The sequence below is a fragment of the Cinclus cinclus genome, chromosome 6 (genome assembly GCF_963662255.1).
Source record: "Cinclus cinclus chromosome 6, bCinCin1.1, whole genome shotgun sequence".
Taxonomy (NCBI): Eukaryota; Metazoa; Chordata; class Aves; order Passeriformes; family Cinclidae; genus Cinclus; species Cinclus cinclus.
Genome location: NC_085051.1, coordinates 1,122,361 through 1,140,826, shown reverse-complemented (window position 1 = coordinate 1,140,826; position 18,466 = coordinate 1,122,361). Strand labels below are relative to the sequence as shown.

At 41.3% G+C, this 18,466-nt stretch overlaps 1 protein-coding gene across 1 annotated transcript in view; it reads left to right on the top strand.

Moving 5' to 3' along the window:
* SYT9 (synaptotagmin 9) overlaps window positions 1–5,960 on the top strand; it is a 58,953-nt gene extending 52,993 nt beyond the window's left edge. The window contains exons 4-7 of the mRNA XM_062494506.1: window positions 3,099–3,219; window positions 4,202–4,373; window positions 4,978–5,107; window positions 5,685–5,960. Of these exons, the coding sequence (XP_062350490.1) occupies window positions 3,099–3,219; window positions 4,202–4,373; window positions 4,978–5,107; window positions 5,685–5,792 (531 nt within the window). The 3' untranslated portion in view covers window positions 5,793–5,960. The remainder of the gene's footprint in view (window positions 1–3,098; window positions 3,220–4,201; window positions 4,374–4,977; window positions 5,108–5,684) is intronic.
* Window positions 5,961–18,466: the final 12,506 nt, after the last annotated feature.

Genomic DNA, 18,466 nt, shown 5'->3' with positions numbered 1-18,466 from the left:
CTTGCAGACGATCCTGCCCTCTGTGCTTGTTAATTCTGTTCCTCGAAGCGATTTCTTGCTAATACAGCACACCTTTAGTGACAATCCATGGCGTAAGCCATGTAGCTCAGTGATTTTAAACTTGTGAAGATGTGCAGTAATCCTCTCTGCGCTCTGACACATTGGTTTGGTTCTCTTAAAAAGGTGAATTTGTAGGGAAGACCTTGTGTGGATGTGAGCGTCGTGCCTGAGACAATGCTGGACTCCTGTCCCCCCCCCAGAGAGATGAGCACACAAGTTCTGGGGGGCAGTCACAGTTTGTGGGACTCTCTGAAGAACCTCATTAAACCTTCCTAACAGAACCTTGAGGACCCATTGTTTGCAACAATTTTCAGTGTTGCCCTTTGAGTACATAAAATAGGGGTAAGAAAGGCTCAGTTACAAAAATTCTTTCCAAACTTTAGAAAACCTTTACAAGTAGCCAGTATGATGGAATAGTTATTAATTCCCTACAATTTAAAATGGAAGTATGAGAAAATAGGGCTTCTTTTCAGACTGAGGGAAGGATTTGCATGGTGAAAGATTTCTCTTCTTGCTGCCTGCAAGCTTCCCTTCAGTCACATTCTCAGGCACTGGCTTGTGAACAGGCAATCTCATAATCATCCAACTTCTAGAACTGGAAAAAGAAATCACGGGGTCTGATTCTGGTGTAATTCTGGTTTTTTTCCCACATAATGCACAGTGCAGTTTTTTAAAAAAAGCATTAACATGGAGTTGTCATCACAGCATTTGCTAAAAAAAAAAAATAATTATAAGAATTGGATAAAAGTTTTTTTTTAAATGTTCACTTAGGATGATCAAGTCTGGAATGGAAACTTCTGTGTTTGGCAGTAGTAGTAAAGTCACAGTACTCACACAATGAATTCCTAGTCACCACGTGGAGCACTGGAGTTGAATACAGAGTGACTTGAATCACTCAGTCAGTTGAATACAGCTGACAATACTGAAGGATGCCAAAATACGTGGTTAGAACAACAGATGCCTGATGGACTTCTTTGTGGTCAGGGAAAACCTGACTGATTCAACAATCCTGTCTTCTTCTAAAGGAAGAAATCAGAAAAATTCAGGAAAAACAACCTGCCAAAATTTGCGAGAGCGACAAATTCTCCAAGGATAGCTTCAGTCAATAGTATCTTTCAATGGCTTATGAAATTCTGGTCCCCTCAGAGTTGCAGAACAAGAAGGAATTTCACAGCTACGAACCTCAGCCCCTCAGAGCTGGGGAAGTACATGTGCATGCTGGAAGCTGCTCTCACAGCGGGAAGGACAAATGAAATCTTTGCTTCCTGCTTTCCTGCTTATAAGTATCGAGCTCCAGCTGATCACTGGGAAAACTTCAGAGATCAGTTATTTTCCTGTAATGTTAAGGGCAGGTGTCAATCAAGAGGAATAACTTTCTCCTGGATGTGCTGACACCTCTTTAACCTGTGGCACTTCTGGCAGCATCCTAAGCAGCACTTGGATCCTCCCACCAAGTGAGTCAGTGCCACAGTTTGCTGCAGCAGGTTTGCTTCCAAGTGGGAGCTATCAAGAGGCACTAAACAGTCTGAGTCATAGCAGCCACCTCGCCTTGTCCCAGCCTTTATTAGCTTCTCAGCCACCATGAAACACTGATCTTCAGAATGGAAAAGGTGGTAGGGTTAAAAGCTGGTTATTCCTGACAAATGGCCCATAATATCAGCCTCTTCCTTCTTTGACTGCATCTCTTAAGTAATAGCTACTTTTGAATGACTACGTGTTTGGTTTTTTGCTTTGAATGAGCTGTGAGCTAAAGCAAAGATGCCTCTCTTGAGCAAGGGGTTGGATCAAGTGACCTCTAGAACTCCCATCTGAATTTTTCTACATCTCTGTGCCAGCAATGCTTTCTGTCCTGCCTATGTCCCCTGCTAACTCAAGAAGTGACATGAAGTGACTGCACAGGCTCTGGGCATCAGTCTGAGCAGCAGCTGCCTCAAACAAACCGCTGCTAGGGGCTCTTTCCAGGTGTCTTCCCTCTCCTTCTGTGTCATCCACCACCCTTCAGCTTTTGGTGACTGGCAGAGAAGGAACCAGCTTGGGAAAGATGAGAAGCTATTTCACAAAGCTAAGCAAGATAAACGTTCTCCACAACAGCTGCATTTTTCCTTCCTTATAAAGCCTGTAACGTGGCCTTGAAATTGCTAATTTCAAGGATCAGCTAAGTTTTTGGGGCTTTTTCAGTCAAGAATGAAATATTAAGTTACAGGAAGCAGGTTTATGAAAGTGTGAATTCACTGCTCAGTCAAAAAAATGCAAATTAAATCAAATAAATCATTTAATACAATCCCTCCTTTGCCATTTTTTAAATGAAAGAGCTGGATTTCCCTTTGTAACTGCAAAACAGGGCTTGCAAATTTTCAAGTACTTTTCTGGAACCTTCATGCCATCAACACAGGAATGGGCTGCAAATCACTCTATCAATGAAACAGATGGATAAGTCTACTTAAGGGAGCTTGTCTGTGTGAGGCACAGGAAGTTGTTGTTTTTGCTATTACTGTGATCATTAATTAATTATAAGCCTTACCCTGCTTCTAGTGGAGACTGTCCAATTGCCACAGACACTTGAGTGTCACACTTGAGTTCTTGCAAACTCGAGAATTGCACAAAGATTTGTCCCCCCCAGACCATGGGGGTTTTTCTGTGAATGTCTCTGTGGGTTTCATCCTGCAGACCAGAAGGAAAGGCACAGACATTTGTGGCTGCTTGTCAGTGAAATGGGCATGTCACTAAAAAAATAAAACAAAAAAGGTTTTCCAGTCCCTCACAGGACACCTCATCATTTAAATGTGTGTCATTTCCAAGGACTGAGTGCTAGAAACTATAACCTCATTTACCCTGGAGAACTTTGGTGGTCTAGCAACAGAGTGACTCAAATTTTGTATGCACATGGATGGCTGTTTTTTCAGATAGGTTTCAGAATGAGAATTCAGCTTTTACTGCATAACTGTAGAACCCCAAAGGTATATTTTTATCTTTAAATCCTGCTAGGAGTAGAAAAATCATTATTATTGCTTCACATGATCTTTCTTTTCTTGGAACAGGATAACGTGGATCTTGGTGACCTTATGTTTTCGCTCTGCTACCTTCCAACAGCTGGTAGACTAACTATTACAATAATAAAGGCAAGAAATTTAAAGGCAATGGATATCACAGGAGCATCAGGTAGGAATGAATTGAATGCTCAGAGTGGATTTCTGTCCCATTTCCCTCGCGAGACACAGAATTAAACACTGTCAAATCCTAGAATGATTTTTGAGAGCAAGGTTGTTACACTGTGAGCTCTACTCGAGTACAGGAGTTTATGAGAAATGAATATAGCTTGCTTAGTTCCAAGCAACAGTTTAAAATAAGCTGCACTTTCAAAAAGTCTGCAAGATTATTGTTTCCCATGCCACTGTAATTCAGAGTAAAACAAACTGGCCAAAATACATTCCCAACTCTGGGAATTTGTGCAGCAGACTGTTACAGCTATGACACAGAGTCCCCAAGAGCCACTGAGCCTGTTCTGCTGTTGCTGGCATATGGAGAAAGCAGTGATCATCCCAGAATCCTTTCAGCAACCCTTTCAAAATCCCACAGTAAAAATTATAAATAAGATTTCATAAATGACTTTCATCTGCTAGCAGGGAGTTGTTGAGCTCTCAGAAAGGAGCTACAAAGAAATAGCTTTCTTTTTTGCAACATTTAGGAGTTTAAAAATAATTATAATTCTCTTGAGAAATATATGCCACTAATTGTTACACTTTGAATTGTATTTAACCATACATCAGTAAATCCCATTGTGAAAAACATTGTCATCTTCTGTCTGTCCTACAAATCTAACAAGTAATTAGGCTGCTATAAATAGGCTGATACACAGGCTGTTGTATAAAACAGTCATGTACAACACGCTTCAGTGGATATTTTAATACCCTTTGAGAAGCTGGTACACAACAGGGAACTTCTTGAACCTAAGAAGTTCATTATAAGCAGTCAGCCAGGTAAAGCTTTCAAAGCTGCACTGCCTCCTGTGCATTCCATGGTAACAGAGAAGCTCAAATTCCAGGAGATTAATCCTGCAAGCAGATATGGGCACACAAGAAGTCTCCCTTCAGTTTCCATTTGCATTTGTCAAAAATCAACATTGTTCTTATGACCCACACAGATCCCTACGTGAAGGTTTCTTTAATGTGTGAAGGAAGGCGGCTAAAGAAAAGGAAAACTTCCACCAAGAGGAACACCCTAAATCCCGTTTACAATGAAGCCATAGTCTTTGACGTCCCTCCAGAAAACATTGACCAAATTAACTTGTCAATAGCTGTTATGGATTATGACCGGTGAGATGCCTGCAGCTGTCAAATGTTGGCTGATAAAGTCTTGCATGCTAGATTTGTACCCAGAAAGAAAGTTCTTATTTTTTTTTTCCCTATAAACAGGGAATTAATGTCATGTTGAGCTTGGTAGAAGTCTCAGATTTTTTTGTTTTGTCAGGCAGAAATTCTTTACTAAATTCTAAAATCCAGATTTGCATCCATAACTGACATCAGCAAGGTGCGTATGTGTGTGTTTAGCAGGGCTGAGGTAGCTAGGCATTAAATTGGAGAGGCCATGGACTGATGTTCTGTTGGCACATTTATGCTAAGCCTTTACACACATGCTGCATATATAATGTTGTGTCTTAGAGCCTGTTGGCCTTTGCAGTAAATTACAGAACACGGGCAAAGAACCTTTTGTGTGCTACAAGGCGGGAAATACCAAATTATTCTGAGCAGTGGGAAACACAAAGAGCAAACCTACGTATTTCCTAGCGTGTTGTATTCTCCAGGCAAGAATTAATCCTAAAAAATAATCCACTATTAAAGTTTCTGATGAGATATGCAAATGGTGTGTGGTTCCGAAGGCAAAATTTTAAGGAAAAAATATTATGGACCATTTTCACAGTGTAGGTCACAATGAGGTCATTGGAGTTTGTCAAGTTGGCAACGATGCAGAGAGTCTAGGTCGCGACCACTGGAACGAAATGCTCTCATATCCTCGGAAGCCCATCGCTCACTGGCATCCTCTTGTGGAGGTAAGGCTTTGATTTATTGATTCCCCCTTGCAATGATCATGAATGTTCTCCCACATGGTGTTAGAAGTTGGATAAAATCATAGGGGCGAGCCCCAGATCCATGCACATGAGGCAAATCCTAGGGAAGGGTTTGGAAACGCTTTAAAACTGGAACAAAACACCCAAGTTAAGTCTGCTCCTTTCAATTTTAGGGAGACAGAAGGTAATTGTTGTCTATAATATATAGACATGAAAACACCAAACATTTTACACTCGATTGAGGGTTTGGTTTTGCTTTTTAAATACGGTCTTGGGTAGCTTTCACTGTTAATTGATATAAAGAAAAGGACCTTGTTTACAGAACAATCGAAACCTATTTTTTTATATGCAACAACCTAATTTGACTTCTTTTCTTATAACAATATATCACCCATGGCACTAGCACATCTCAAAGGATGCCTAACTGCACTGAAAAAAAATATGTTTAAGTGTCTCTGGAGATCTGAGGCACTGATAGGAAGCGACACAATCAGAAAAGCTTTTCAAGGTTCCTATGTTTTTTTGTTTTGTTTTGTTTTGTTTTGTTTTTTGTCTTTAGGGCCCTATTCAGCAGGAATGTTATGCAGGTCTTCTGCGCTTGGATGGCTGCCGAAGAGGCTTCCTCACCCTTTTAACCTATTCAGCAGAAATTTGGCATTCCTGTTGAACTCTTTCTTAGCCATATCCTCAGGGGCTATTCCACAGAGTCCAGTGGGGTAAAGATGTCCTTTTAATCCCTCTGTCTAATCCTCTCCCCAATACAGGGAACACTAATCCTGATTCATGAGACACAGAAATTCATCAAAGATTGAACTAAATTGCTTCCTAAAGTTACCATGACTTACTCCCATTGCTGCTCTCACTGGCTGAGTCAGGCAGTACTCCCAGTCAAAGGGAAGTATCTTGTTCATGAGCAGCCCCAGAGTTATCCTCAGTGTTGAAAGACCAGGAAAGAGCAGAATACCCATATGAAACCAGGAATGATGCCGTGGGCACTAATACTTGGAGGCAGGCAGTTCACAGCCCCTCTGGTTTTACTTTCTGCACCAGAGTGCAGCCGTGTTACCACGGTGCCACTGAAGATTTCCCTGCTTGCTTGTGAGCACTGGCCATGGCAGTTCCAGAAAAGATTGTCAGGCATTATGAAGATGCTGCAAGCTGGGAAGAATCCCACAGTCTTGTCCTGTGTCCCTAAGGAATTGCGCTTCCTGGTGCCTGGGTGCCGCAGCAGCACAGTGTGAGCAGGGAGTGCCCACGGGCTGTGTGGCTGGAGGAAGGCACAGGTGCTGCCAGCATTGGGCAGCTCTGCCCAGGTGTTTGTGGCCCCAGTGACAGGGTAGATGCTGGCTGAAATGCCAGGCTTGGCATTTCAGCCAGCTCAGCTGTAGCCAAGTGTTGCTAGGGGTGTCCTGACACAGTACAGGAGGTGCAGTCTAAGGGTTCCTATTGCCCAGAGCACAACAAGTGTCTCTTAGCAGAAGTTGTCTACATCCTTATATCCAACCTCTGATAAATTTCATTGCAGCCAGAGCCCACAATTAGGTTTTGACAGCTCTTCCCTTTTCACAGGCATCCTGTTCTTTTCATACATGCCTGGCTAACTTCTTTAGATTTCATTACTGTGGATTGCTTGTCATGTCACTGAAAGCTAAACAGAGACATATTTTTTTCCTTCCCAGGAATCAAGTGGGGGAGGGTGTCCAGCGCATCCAGGCTGTGCAGAGAAATATATACACAGCATATCATTTTGGTTCCTGAATCAGGATTAGACTCAGCAAGAGCTTCTGGAACCTCTGTGGCCACAGCCATAGGACCCTGAATATTTGCTGAATAGGACCCTCAGTCTTCTACTGTGTGAAGAGCTATTGGTTTCAAATAGCGTGATGTTATCCACTTGTAGCATTCATTCTCCAGCTGACACTACTGCTACTGATAGACTATTTGTATGGTCGTAAGCATTACCCAAATTCAAGTAATTGTTTCCGTTCAGTGGAATAACCCAGGTTTTACAAGCAAAATTATAGCAGTGTAAACCAACAAATATGGGAAGCAGCAACAAATATTGTCCTTGTATTTGCAAAAAAAGGTGCAGTATTGTGAATGGTTAGCTTTCTAAGTAATTTTCTTTTCAAGAGCGATTGCCACCGGATATTTATTTTTTGATGACAAGTAGTGTCCTCAGTCTCAGCTGGTGCCTCCTTTCACCTGACATGAAAACAAATTAATATGGTTCCTTGCAGAAATCCTTCAAATCTGAAAAACTGTAAAAAAAGTTCTGCTGGGTGAGAACAAGATGCATATGGTATTTGTAATGACAGCATGTTCTTTGAGAAAGGAGATAACCATCTGTATAGCATGGAGGTTGTTAGTCCTCAACCTTTGTAGATGATTTTCCAGTCAACATCTCTGAGTCGTGTCCACAACTCTGCAAAACTGTTGGAAGAGTGTCCCAGGTGGCAACGCTGGATCATACAAACAAACACACACACCCCATGTAGTTTGAAAATGCTCTTCCAAATATATAGTGCCTGTGAAGACTTCCTTTATTATTTGTGGTAGAATTAGCAGGGCTGTTTTACATGGTGGCATGTTGTAAATTCTGACAAATTCTGACCATTAAAAGAAAATGAATCAAAGTACTGCATTCTGTCACGTAATGAAATTTGTGCCCCAAAGCAGGCGACCCTGAGATAAATTTTTCACCACTTATTTAGCCACCCGTGGAGTTCTCTATTCCTCCAGTATTTTCTACAGAGAACTTGACTCATGTCTCTACATGGGAATTTTTTGTTTTGTTTTGTTTAAAAGATGCAAATGCAAAGTATGGATGTTTTATAGAATACAGCTGTCTGCTATGTACTTACAGAGAGAGGGAGCCCTGGCTGTTAAATAGAGTTCAGATAAATTTGTGTGCACACACATTGCTTCACATCTTGTACGTGTTTTGGATCTGCAGCTCTGCTGACACAACTATGCATGCACAGATTGAAGAAATATCTAAAATTTTGGTCTCAAATCTGAAAAATTAGTTTTATAACCTATCAATTAGGAGGATCTTCCACCAGATCAGAATTACTTGTGGGTAAGGAATATCTTGGAACCTGCAGGAGATCTTGGATCTGTTGTAAACATATGCTGCAGGTATGAATCAGAATTCCTGTAAGCACAGAGGTTTTCAAAAATCTCTTGCTCTGGAGAATACAGCTGCCACAGGCAAGGGTATACCTGGACACTAAACAGCACTTTCAAACCTGCCCAAGAAAAATTTCACCAGGGCAACCGCTGGGCATTTCCAGAAGAATGAAAATAATGTTGCCATGGCAAAGCTGCTTCCCTGCACCTTCAGCTTTCTGTCAGGAGGCCAGTGCTACATGACAATGTGCATATCTGTTCATACATGAGCCCCCCCTCGGGCGGAATCCTGTGCTCCTTGCCCAGGCTCATCTCCCAGGAGGAGAGATGGGTGTGAGCAAAGGAGGAGGAGCTCTTCCTTTGGAGTGGAATTCTCTGATCTCCTGGACAAATCATTCTGCATTGCATCTCTACCTGGAATGCAAAGAATGCTTCCCACTACAATATTGGTAACAGAAACTGCTGGGAAGGGGAAAACACCTACACAGCAGGCTCAATTTTTGCCCATGGAAAAGTGCAGGAGCCTTTCTAGGATTTGTCCCCAGCAGCTCAAAGGGACATCAGCTGAAAAGTGGTATCATTATGACTGCCAGTGGTTTTCAGTTCTTTTATTTTAGTACCCTACTCAGTTTACTTAATGCTCAAGGGTCTGGCATCAAAATAATTATTTTGAACAGAGTTCTGCTAAAACAGGGAAAGAAATCTCTGTGACAGTAAGCATTTAAAGTGGAATCTAGCAGACTTCAAAGGCTTAGAGATGAGGAAAATCCCCTAAATTTATTCAATTCTCCTAATTTTTGCTCATGACTTGCAAAATGTTACTCAGGCTGTGGCATTACTATGTGCTTTTTACAAATACCTGCCTTATCATAGTAGTGCATCTATGGAATTACAGATATTTTCTATATTTGGATACTTCACTCTTCACCTTTATACTCTACTTAGATGGTGATATTCCCTAGACCTGATATATTTTTGTGTTCTGGTTCTGATTGGCCAGTAGACTGCTGCCATCTTCGGACTGTTGTATTAGAGTGATACCATAGTCTGCTGGAAGGAGCAGAGGATAAATAATTCTGCTACAAACTCAGCTGGAAACCCACGGAAAGCTATGGTCCCAATGCTTCTCAGTCTTTCTTTTCTAAACTGTGATTCTCAGTGGTAAATTAGCAGTAGACTCACAAGAATGATTTCAAAGCTGAAACACTCATTTGTTTTCTTGTTTGCTGTGAATGCATTATTACAGTGTATGACAAGTATCATAACTCTAAAATAGAAGAGGAAATCGCTTAGAAATGCATCTCAGCAAGATTTTAATCCCATTTTGCTCTTTAACAATGTGCTTTTAAATTGTTACTTGTAATTTTCTGTAACAAGCCTCCATGTCAGGTGTTGTTCTGGGAAAAAGGAGTGAGTGGCAATGGGAAAACCTTCCAAGTTACTGACAGTGAGGGCAAGTACCATGGACAGTGGCCTGATATTCCCATGAAAGAACAATCACAGCACAGCTCCTCTGCAGCTGAATGCTCAAATATTTATTTATCTGCTTCCACTAAAATCACAAGACATTAAAAGCATTGTTGTTTTCTTTTATTTCGCTTTTCCCTGCAAACAGCCCTGGTAGTGGATAAGCAAACCTTCATCTCAATCTGGGGAAGTGGAGACTACCAGAACAGAAAACCAGTATGTAGCATAAAAGACCCAGTGTTAAAACTGTTCTTACTAGCCATTGCATGGCTCAGTTTTCCATGCCAGTAGATAAAACACAAAAGCAGCACATGTGAGGCACTTGTTACACGGAGGTGCCGTGTAACTGCTGGTAGGGGAACTCCTGGATCAGTGCAGAATGAAACAACAGCAAAGAGTGATGCAAAAGAATGGGAAAGAAAAAAAAAAGAGGTTATTTTAGTTAACGCTTCTTGGCTTGAGGGGATGGTTGAGGGAGCTTTTGAGTTGTTTTTATTCTTTGGTTTGATTTGGTTTGGTTTCATTCATGTGTTTTAAACACCAAGCATGGTATGTAGCTATGTTAACATGAGCACCCAAAGCCAGAGACACAAGATATATTGATTTATGTGCTTATCACCTAGCAACATTTGAGCACTGAGGGGACCTATCTGCAACTGAAATAAAAAATAGATGAAAACTCTTTTGGCTAAAAAGTAACATACAATAAATGGGGACCAGGAAATTCAGTTGAAAAATCTGTTTGACCCAGCTAGAAATCCATGTGAAATAACTTTGCTGTTAATACACTTTGTTTGAACAGAAGGAAGTGAAAAAAGTGGATCAGGTGACTCCATGCGAAGTGTCATCGATGAAATGCTTTTTTCCCTTTAGAACAGTCCACTGCCAAATGATTGCACCTCAGTATCAAGACAGAAAACAATGGATTTCTTATCTAGTAGGGGAAAAAGCATGTAGAGAAAGTAATCCACAATACTGTAGAATTTAATAGAAGCTCCCTGTGCTGCAAAGGGCAGCAGGCCAGACTTGGTGACATCACCTTGGATCTTGCTGCAATTAGTGCCACCACAATTCAGTGCTGAAATGACAGCCTTGCAGCCCCCAAGCCGAGCTGTGCCAGGTGCCAGCTGTGTTCAGTGGAACCAAGGCTGGAGAGTTCCAAGAGTTGTGTGAACAGCTCTTGTCTAACGCAGCTGGTTGGGTGAGGAGCTGCAGCTGGAAGTTCTCCAGTTCTCTGCGAGCACATCCATCTCCTTGGGAAGGGCAGTGGTGGCACTTGGCCCACCTGGCACCAAGGGGGTTTACTGAAGGCAGAACCTTTGGAGCCACTTGCTCAACGGTGCAGTATATCCTGCCAGCATCAGGGATCGGGTGAAGGAAAAGAGGGAGGGTCCCAGCTGCTGAGGTCCCAACAAAAGGTTTCTTCAGGTTGAAAGGGTCAGGAGCAAAAAAGCCCTGAGTACTGCTGTGCAGGAGGGTAAATACAGAGGCAAATCGGTGGGTGGGTACAAACAGATCACCAATAAGGAATCCTCGGGAGGAGTGAAGGGCAGGGTCTGACAGAGTGTAAACCAGTGAGGGAAGCAGGGGGAGGAGAAAGGGTCTTATGGGCCAATGGGGCCTCAAGTGACAGGAGATCTCCAACAGGGAGGAGCAAGCAGGGTGGGAATGACAGGGAAGGAACTGGAACAAGGGGCAGGGTTACTGTAAGGGACAGGGAAAAAACTGGAATAAGGGGCAGGGTTACCGTAAGGGACAGGGAAGGAACTGGAACACTGGGCAGGGTTACCATGAGGGACAGGGAAGGAACTGGAACACGGGACAGGGAATTCTGTTCAGGGCAGTTTCAGGGGTGGATACAACTGCGGGACAAACCAGCTTGGGGCAAACAGCGGGGCTAACTGGGACAAATTCTTATAACTATGAGCTTAATAAAGCAAACACGGGCCACAACAGGGAAGGTGACGGGAGGACGTGTAGACATCTGGGCTCTTCATTTGTTCCTTTGTTCTGTCTGGGCTCTTTAGTTCCCCCTCCTTTTTGCTCAAATGTAGACATTGTAAAACAGGATGTTCTACTTGGTTGCATGCTGGCCATCTTCAATACCCATCGCCAAAGGTGCGTGAAGAGAGGTGTGTTGTTTTTGGTATACTTTCGGTTTTGATAACACATGAACATTGTACTATACTTTATTATTTCTTGTTCAATAAGTAGTCCTGGTATCTCTATGTTTCATGTCTAATTTTGGAGAGTAGGGCCCTACCTGTATCAAGGCTCTCTCAATTAGGTGGGCATTTTGTTTGTTTAGTAGAAATAATGCATGACTCTTTTCTCAGTGATGGTTTGAGGGACAAAAAAATTCTTAATTTTGTAATATGTATTACAATCTTCTAAACACAAGTAAAAATGTACTGTGATTTATTTATATAAATCTAGTCTGAACAAATAAGTTTTGATCTTAATAAAAACTGTAAGAAATTGTGCAATTGCAATTTATTACTATTTTGTATGTAATAAATATTAAAGTTCAAGTCATTATTCAGAAAGCCAGAAAACACTTTGGAAACTTTTTGCTCAGTTTTTCTCCACAGATAATGTGTTTTGATAAAATACACAAGGCCAGAGAGAAAAAGCTTTTAACTTTGAAGCATTCCCATATAACTTAGGAGTTTGGATACTGAAACCTCGAGTTTCATCCCATGTCCAGAGTCATCGTGGCAGAAAGATTATTTGACATGGCAGTGGTGAATCTCATCTATGTTTCACATTAAGAAGAAAATCAAGAAGCTACATCAAGGGGCATTGTGTTAAATTGCCAAAATTAGTATTTAGCATGGCATGCTGGCAAAATTAGCAATCCTCCTGTCAGCACCTGACATGTAGCTCCAGGAAATTCCAAGAGGTTCTTTGGCAGAGCCTGGAAACAGGTGGAAAAGAGCTAAAATATATCTGGTATGACCACACAAACTGCACCGCAAAAGGCAACACTCTTGTCCTTTTTCCTTCTCTTTTACGCCAACTGAACTTATGCATCCATCAACAGGAATCCAACAGGTGCACAACTTCTAATTAAGTAAGAGCCTCTCTGTGTCTTTAGGGATAAGCTCAGCCTCTCATTTGGAAGATTTGGTCTGCCTGTCCATTAATAAAAGGCTGCTGACATGTGAGGTACGGCACAAAACTATATTTCATGCCACTGAGAAATGTATTTCCTTCTGCACTCTTCTTGGGAATATTTGCTATCACAGCTGCATGGAAAAGAGATGAGAGCAGGCCTGTGGTTTTGAAGTAGATACTGTCCTTAGTAATGGGAACACCTTTAGGCCCTGGGTGGACTCCTGATTTTCCATAGGTGTGCTGGGTTACTGGGAGGTGAAGATTGACGGAGGACATATCTATAGGCATTTTGTCCCAGGCAGTGAATGTGGTGCTAATTATCCCTCTCTGCCCCACAAGCCACCTCAGCAGAGGAGGAGTATGAACTTCAAAAGGGTTTTTAATGTCTTTCAGTAATACTGGTTTGCATGTCTCTATTTCTTTGTTAATGAGCAAGCAGAAGCCTCTTCCTCTGTCAAAACAGGCCCACACATCTCTCCTCTAAGACATTTCCAGCAGAATCATCCTTGAGGCCTTTATATGTAGCCTGCAGACTTGGGGAAAAAAATAAAAAAGGGGACAGTGATTGCAACAGCCTGCTAATGACTGCAAGCCAAAGTTTGAGAATCCTTCCCAGAAGAGCTTAATCAATAACAAGGCATCCCACATAGCCTTAATCCTGAGAAGCCCCGTGGTGCTGCACAGCTAACCAGCAGTGGGGTGAAAATGAAGGGAGGTGCCTCCTTCCTGAGGAGCTTTCCTGGCTGCTGCCTGTGACTTCCCCCAGGCAATGTCTGGTGAGGACACAGCAGAGCCTGAGAAGGTGTCAGGAGTGGGAGTGCAGGGATGTCCCCAAAGAGCTGAGGACACGAGATGTCACAGGGCAGTCAGGAACAGAGGCACAGAGCTGGGCTGTGAGCTCTTCTAGGCAGCAAACTTGGTGACTCCCCAAGTAACCTTTCCTGAAGGAAATCACAGAGCCTTGTTCTGAGAACTAATTCCGTTCACCTCTGACAGGATTGTCACTGAAATTTGTCACAGTGGGCCCTAGCAGAGGTATCTCTTGTAAGCAGCACGTTTTATTCTCCCTGATTGGTATTCTTATATTGCCATTTAAACAGAATCTGCTAATTCTCTGGGTGTATTTATACATTTTTCATTCCCATATTAATTAACCACACACTTCAGTCTAGCCCACCACAACATCCTAAAGGTCATGGCTTTAAACCACTTAATAACATGCCAAAAAACATTCAGTGGATTCATGTCCCAGTATCAGCACACGTAGGAAAATCTGTCAGTGTTCCAAGACATCAGAAGTGCCTGAACAGTCTGGTTCGAAGAGCTTGACTAAAGCTGCCTAATGTTAAAGAATCATTTACAAGTGTCAGAAATGTCAATAAGCTAACTATAGTGTTAGATCCTTACCCAAAGGTAAAACTGTCAATAAAAATGGTTTTGTTGGAGAAACCATTCTTAATAATAACAAAAATTCTATACTGAACCCTTACTTTGCAATTTTCAATTTAGCAGGCAAAATTATTTTTCAAGAATTTTATTGTAATCCTATCATTTATATCCTGGTAACTGATACAAAAACAATTTTAAATCCTTATATTAAATAGAGTTCATCTACATTAGGTCTCCCAAAAATGGAATACAGTTTTAATAACTATCTTTTCAAAATGCAACAATTTGGACACTTTTCAGTTACTTTTGCCTTCCAAAAAAAGTAAAATAAATAAAAATTAAAAATTAAAAAAAATCATTCCCAACATAAAATAGTAGAAGAGTCTGGATAAGATTTGAAATATAATCACATAGCTTAGAAAAAATTCCAAACTCATCAGTCAGTTTTTGTATTTTAGTGAAACTCAAGTCCAAATATTTGCTGTTCCAGTGGAAACAAATCTTCCATCTGTCAGAAAACAACCTTTGGTACTGGCATTTCCTCACTTCAAAACCTCAGCTCTCCAATTGTGTTGGCATTTTCCTTTCAGTTCAAAGGGGTTTAATATAGATCACACTTCAGGAAGAGAACAGTAAGTCCTCAGAACATCTTTTATAAGTCTGGCTCTGAATCAGTTACAAATACAAGTACAATTTTGGACAGTAAATAAAATAAGTGTTGCTATTCTTAGCAGGAGCTAAGGTTTTCTGTTAGATTTCCCCAGTTAATTAATTTCTTGCTTCTTTGCCCAATTGTTTGTAAATGCCCCAAGACTTTTTCCCTTTCTACAGTACTTAAATGACTTGAAAACTTAAAGTGGATTGAAACAGAAGAAGCAATTTCCAATATGACAGTGGAGCTGTGTAATTTCCTGGTGAGGAAGGACAGGAAGTTACTTCCTCCTACTCTTACTATAAACCCATTTTAAATAAAAATTAATTGTTCCAAATAATAGGTTGAGACCACTCAAAAAAAACCCCAACAAAACACCTTCTTTTCAACTGGAGCATCTTTATGACTGGGTGTGGGGCTCTGCTGAATTGCTTTTCCATTTCCTCCAACCTGCCTGAGAACTGGAGTGCCACTCTGCCCCACTCCCTTTTCTGCCCTTGCCCTGCCAAGGCAGAACAGCGCGTCTCAGCTAAACCTTCAGAAGTTCTGCAGCTTTTCAGACAAGATCAGAGACCATATGGCTTGGAAATTCCATTGCAAGTAGGAATAACTTCCAAATGCATCTTGATACATGCCTGATGGATTTTCATTTTGTTGTCAACTTATAATTTGGATTTTTTACTTCTGATATCTGCCTTTTTGCCTCCTCCTGTCCTCAAATTCTTTCCCTCAGTGATTTTTACTGGACAGATGGGTTCAGCTGTTCTCATTCTTCACATATAAGTTTTGCCAGTGAGGCCAGGTCCAACAGATGAGCTGTTTCAAGCTTTACCCACATTTCATCTGCCACTCACCTCACAGCAATAACATTTCCATTACAAAGGCATGTATTTTCTCTTCAGGTAACAGTCCAAAATTGTAGGGACACAAGGGCTGCTGCAGAATGTGAGGACATGGTAGAATTAAGTTGCCAGTTTTCAATTTAATGAGTTAATAGTAATGGCCAGGCCTGAAACACTTTTGATGAATGCTACAAAACCCAAGGTGACAGCAAATCACAAAATCAATAGCTACTCATGTCTGTTCCTGAGGACATCAAACACTTGGTGTCTTCAGGTGCTTGAATAAGTACCTTAATAAAATGTTTGAGGCCATAACACAGCCTGAAGATGTCAGAACGTTCTGACACCTGTCTAATGTAATGTTCAGCCACACAGAGAGCAAACAGACGAAGGAGAGAGCTGTGTCTATGAAAGGAGCTACCAGAGGATTCAGGGGAACAGACACAACTCTCCAGATGTCCAAATAACAACAATTAATTGAGAAATACCTTCTGGAAGTTTTATTTAAACCAAAGGCACAGCAAATTCTAATGTTGCTGTCCTTAAGAGAAAGGATGTTTATAAAGAAAGAAGATTTGCATTTACAGCTCTGTGTACATTTCTTTTCTCCTTTGGCACCGGCTGTGAACTGTTTCAAAGAAGGGCAAAATTTGTGACAAAGCAAAAAATAATTCCACCCAAACCACTCATGCTCCAAGACAACAGTGACCCCAGATAGAGGTTATTATAATATATTCATGAATATATATGTACTCTTACGGCAATTCATATGTGATACCACATTAAAGTTTAATTCACCTTTCTGCCTCAAGTGTTCCAGCAGTGGTTTTGTGTTCATTTGGAATTTCCTACTAAGTGCCAAGGGTGTGCAGCAGACTGTGCCTAAAATAGCATCTGGTTTGTAATTACTGTCTGGAACCTAAATTACAAAAACCTGTTGCTCCATGAAAAGATGTAATTATTGAAAAGATCTTTTATGCATGGTTTGTCTGCATTCTCAACCATCAATTAAATCATTACCATCTAATCCTGCTCATAAATAGAATTGCACAGATTCCCAAATTCCCGAACCTACAAAAATTTGTTTCCAAGTGAAAAATTGCCACGTTTATTGAGTAACTAAAGAAAAGCATGAATCTTCTGTGGAGATTGGTGCTCAAGCAGAGCCTTTTTATCTCTCTTCTTCATGGAGGCTATACAATTGCCAAGTTGTTCATCAGGGTGTAAAATCAAGTCTGGTTTATCCACTGCAGGCACATGGGATAAAAGCTAATTGATCCCAAACCTATTTTGTGGGTATGAATCTGCATCTGCCACCACAGATTCAGTCTGGCAGCACAGCCTTTTTGCTCCAGAATTTTGACCTTCAATAATATAATATTTTTTTCTTTTCCTGCAACCAGACACACACATCAGACACTCATAAAACTTCTGAGCTTTCTTCATTCTGATCTGCTGTTACCAAAGGAACCGGACAGAAGAGGTGGTGCATAAAACCACATTTTTGTGCTGCCCAGGGCTGTGTGTCAGGGACAATCAAAGGACTGGTGTGTATTTCAAGAGCTTAAAAAAAAAAAATGCTCAGTATCCTCTTGATCTCCTTCCACCTACTGACACAGTTCCTGTGCCAAGTGTGGCAGCTCTGAAGCAGCATTTTGCCAGGGATGCTCTGCAGGGAGTCAGCAGAGAACTCGGTGTTCCCTTTTGGGGATCTTGTGGAAAGAAGCAGCAGAGTGAGTGCAGGAGGCACTTACCCTTCCCTGATGGGCCTTTGGAGCCTTCCCAACATCATCAGTGCCTTGAAGCTGATGGACAAGCTGTGGGAGACCTTGAGTTTCAAGTATTTTCCCTTATGCTGCTGGTAATGTTTCCCTTTTCTGTTTTAATCGTGGATCATCGCTGACACAAAGACTTGTTTTCCTCCAATGTGAAGATTTCTTCATCCCTCTGCTGATGGCTGTGCCTATGTTACAGCAATTCTGAGTAATGTCAGGCATGATGTAAAGGCATGCCCCATTTCCAGTAAGTACCAGCAGGGCTCAGAGCTTTGCAGTGTTTTCTTTGATCTGTCTTTAACTATAAATCACAAGCTGGGTGAACCTCTAAACAAATTCTCCTTCCTGTCTTATTTTCTAATTGCGTGAGCCATAAACACGTTTTCCAACATCCTGGTGTCATGAGTGGGGGATATCACTCCTGATTAGTTGGGGATACTGAAAAAAATAACAGAAAAGGAAAGTGTTGGAACCCTGAAGCCTGAGAGTTTTGAACTTTCTGTGCTATCAGGCACTGATCCTCAGAGGAGCACTGCTTTTGACCTGAGGCCTTGGAGAAGGCTTCCAAATTTGAGTGACGGAGTTAGAATCACTGGTGTGTAGTTTGGGTAGAAGTGTGTAATATCACATGGTGAAGGGTTTGGAATTTGGAGTTTTAGAATATAATAGTAGGTACAGGAAAAAATGAAGGTTTTAGGGCAGAAGTTTCTTCTTTCTTCTTTTTCCTTCTTCTTGATTTTAGGTCGTGGTTTTTGATTAGATAGAAGATACCACACTGTAGGACACGGGTGTTTGCTCATTGGGTCAAAAGTATCAATGATACAAGTATTAGCTTTTAATTAGATTATTAAGCCTTAAAAGACCATGTAACAAATGAGATCCAGATCCATTTTTTCACTTTTAGCTTGTTAGCTAGAAACGCTGTAGCACTCACTGTACTGTAAATAAGAATTAATAAACAACTGAG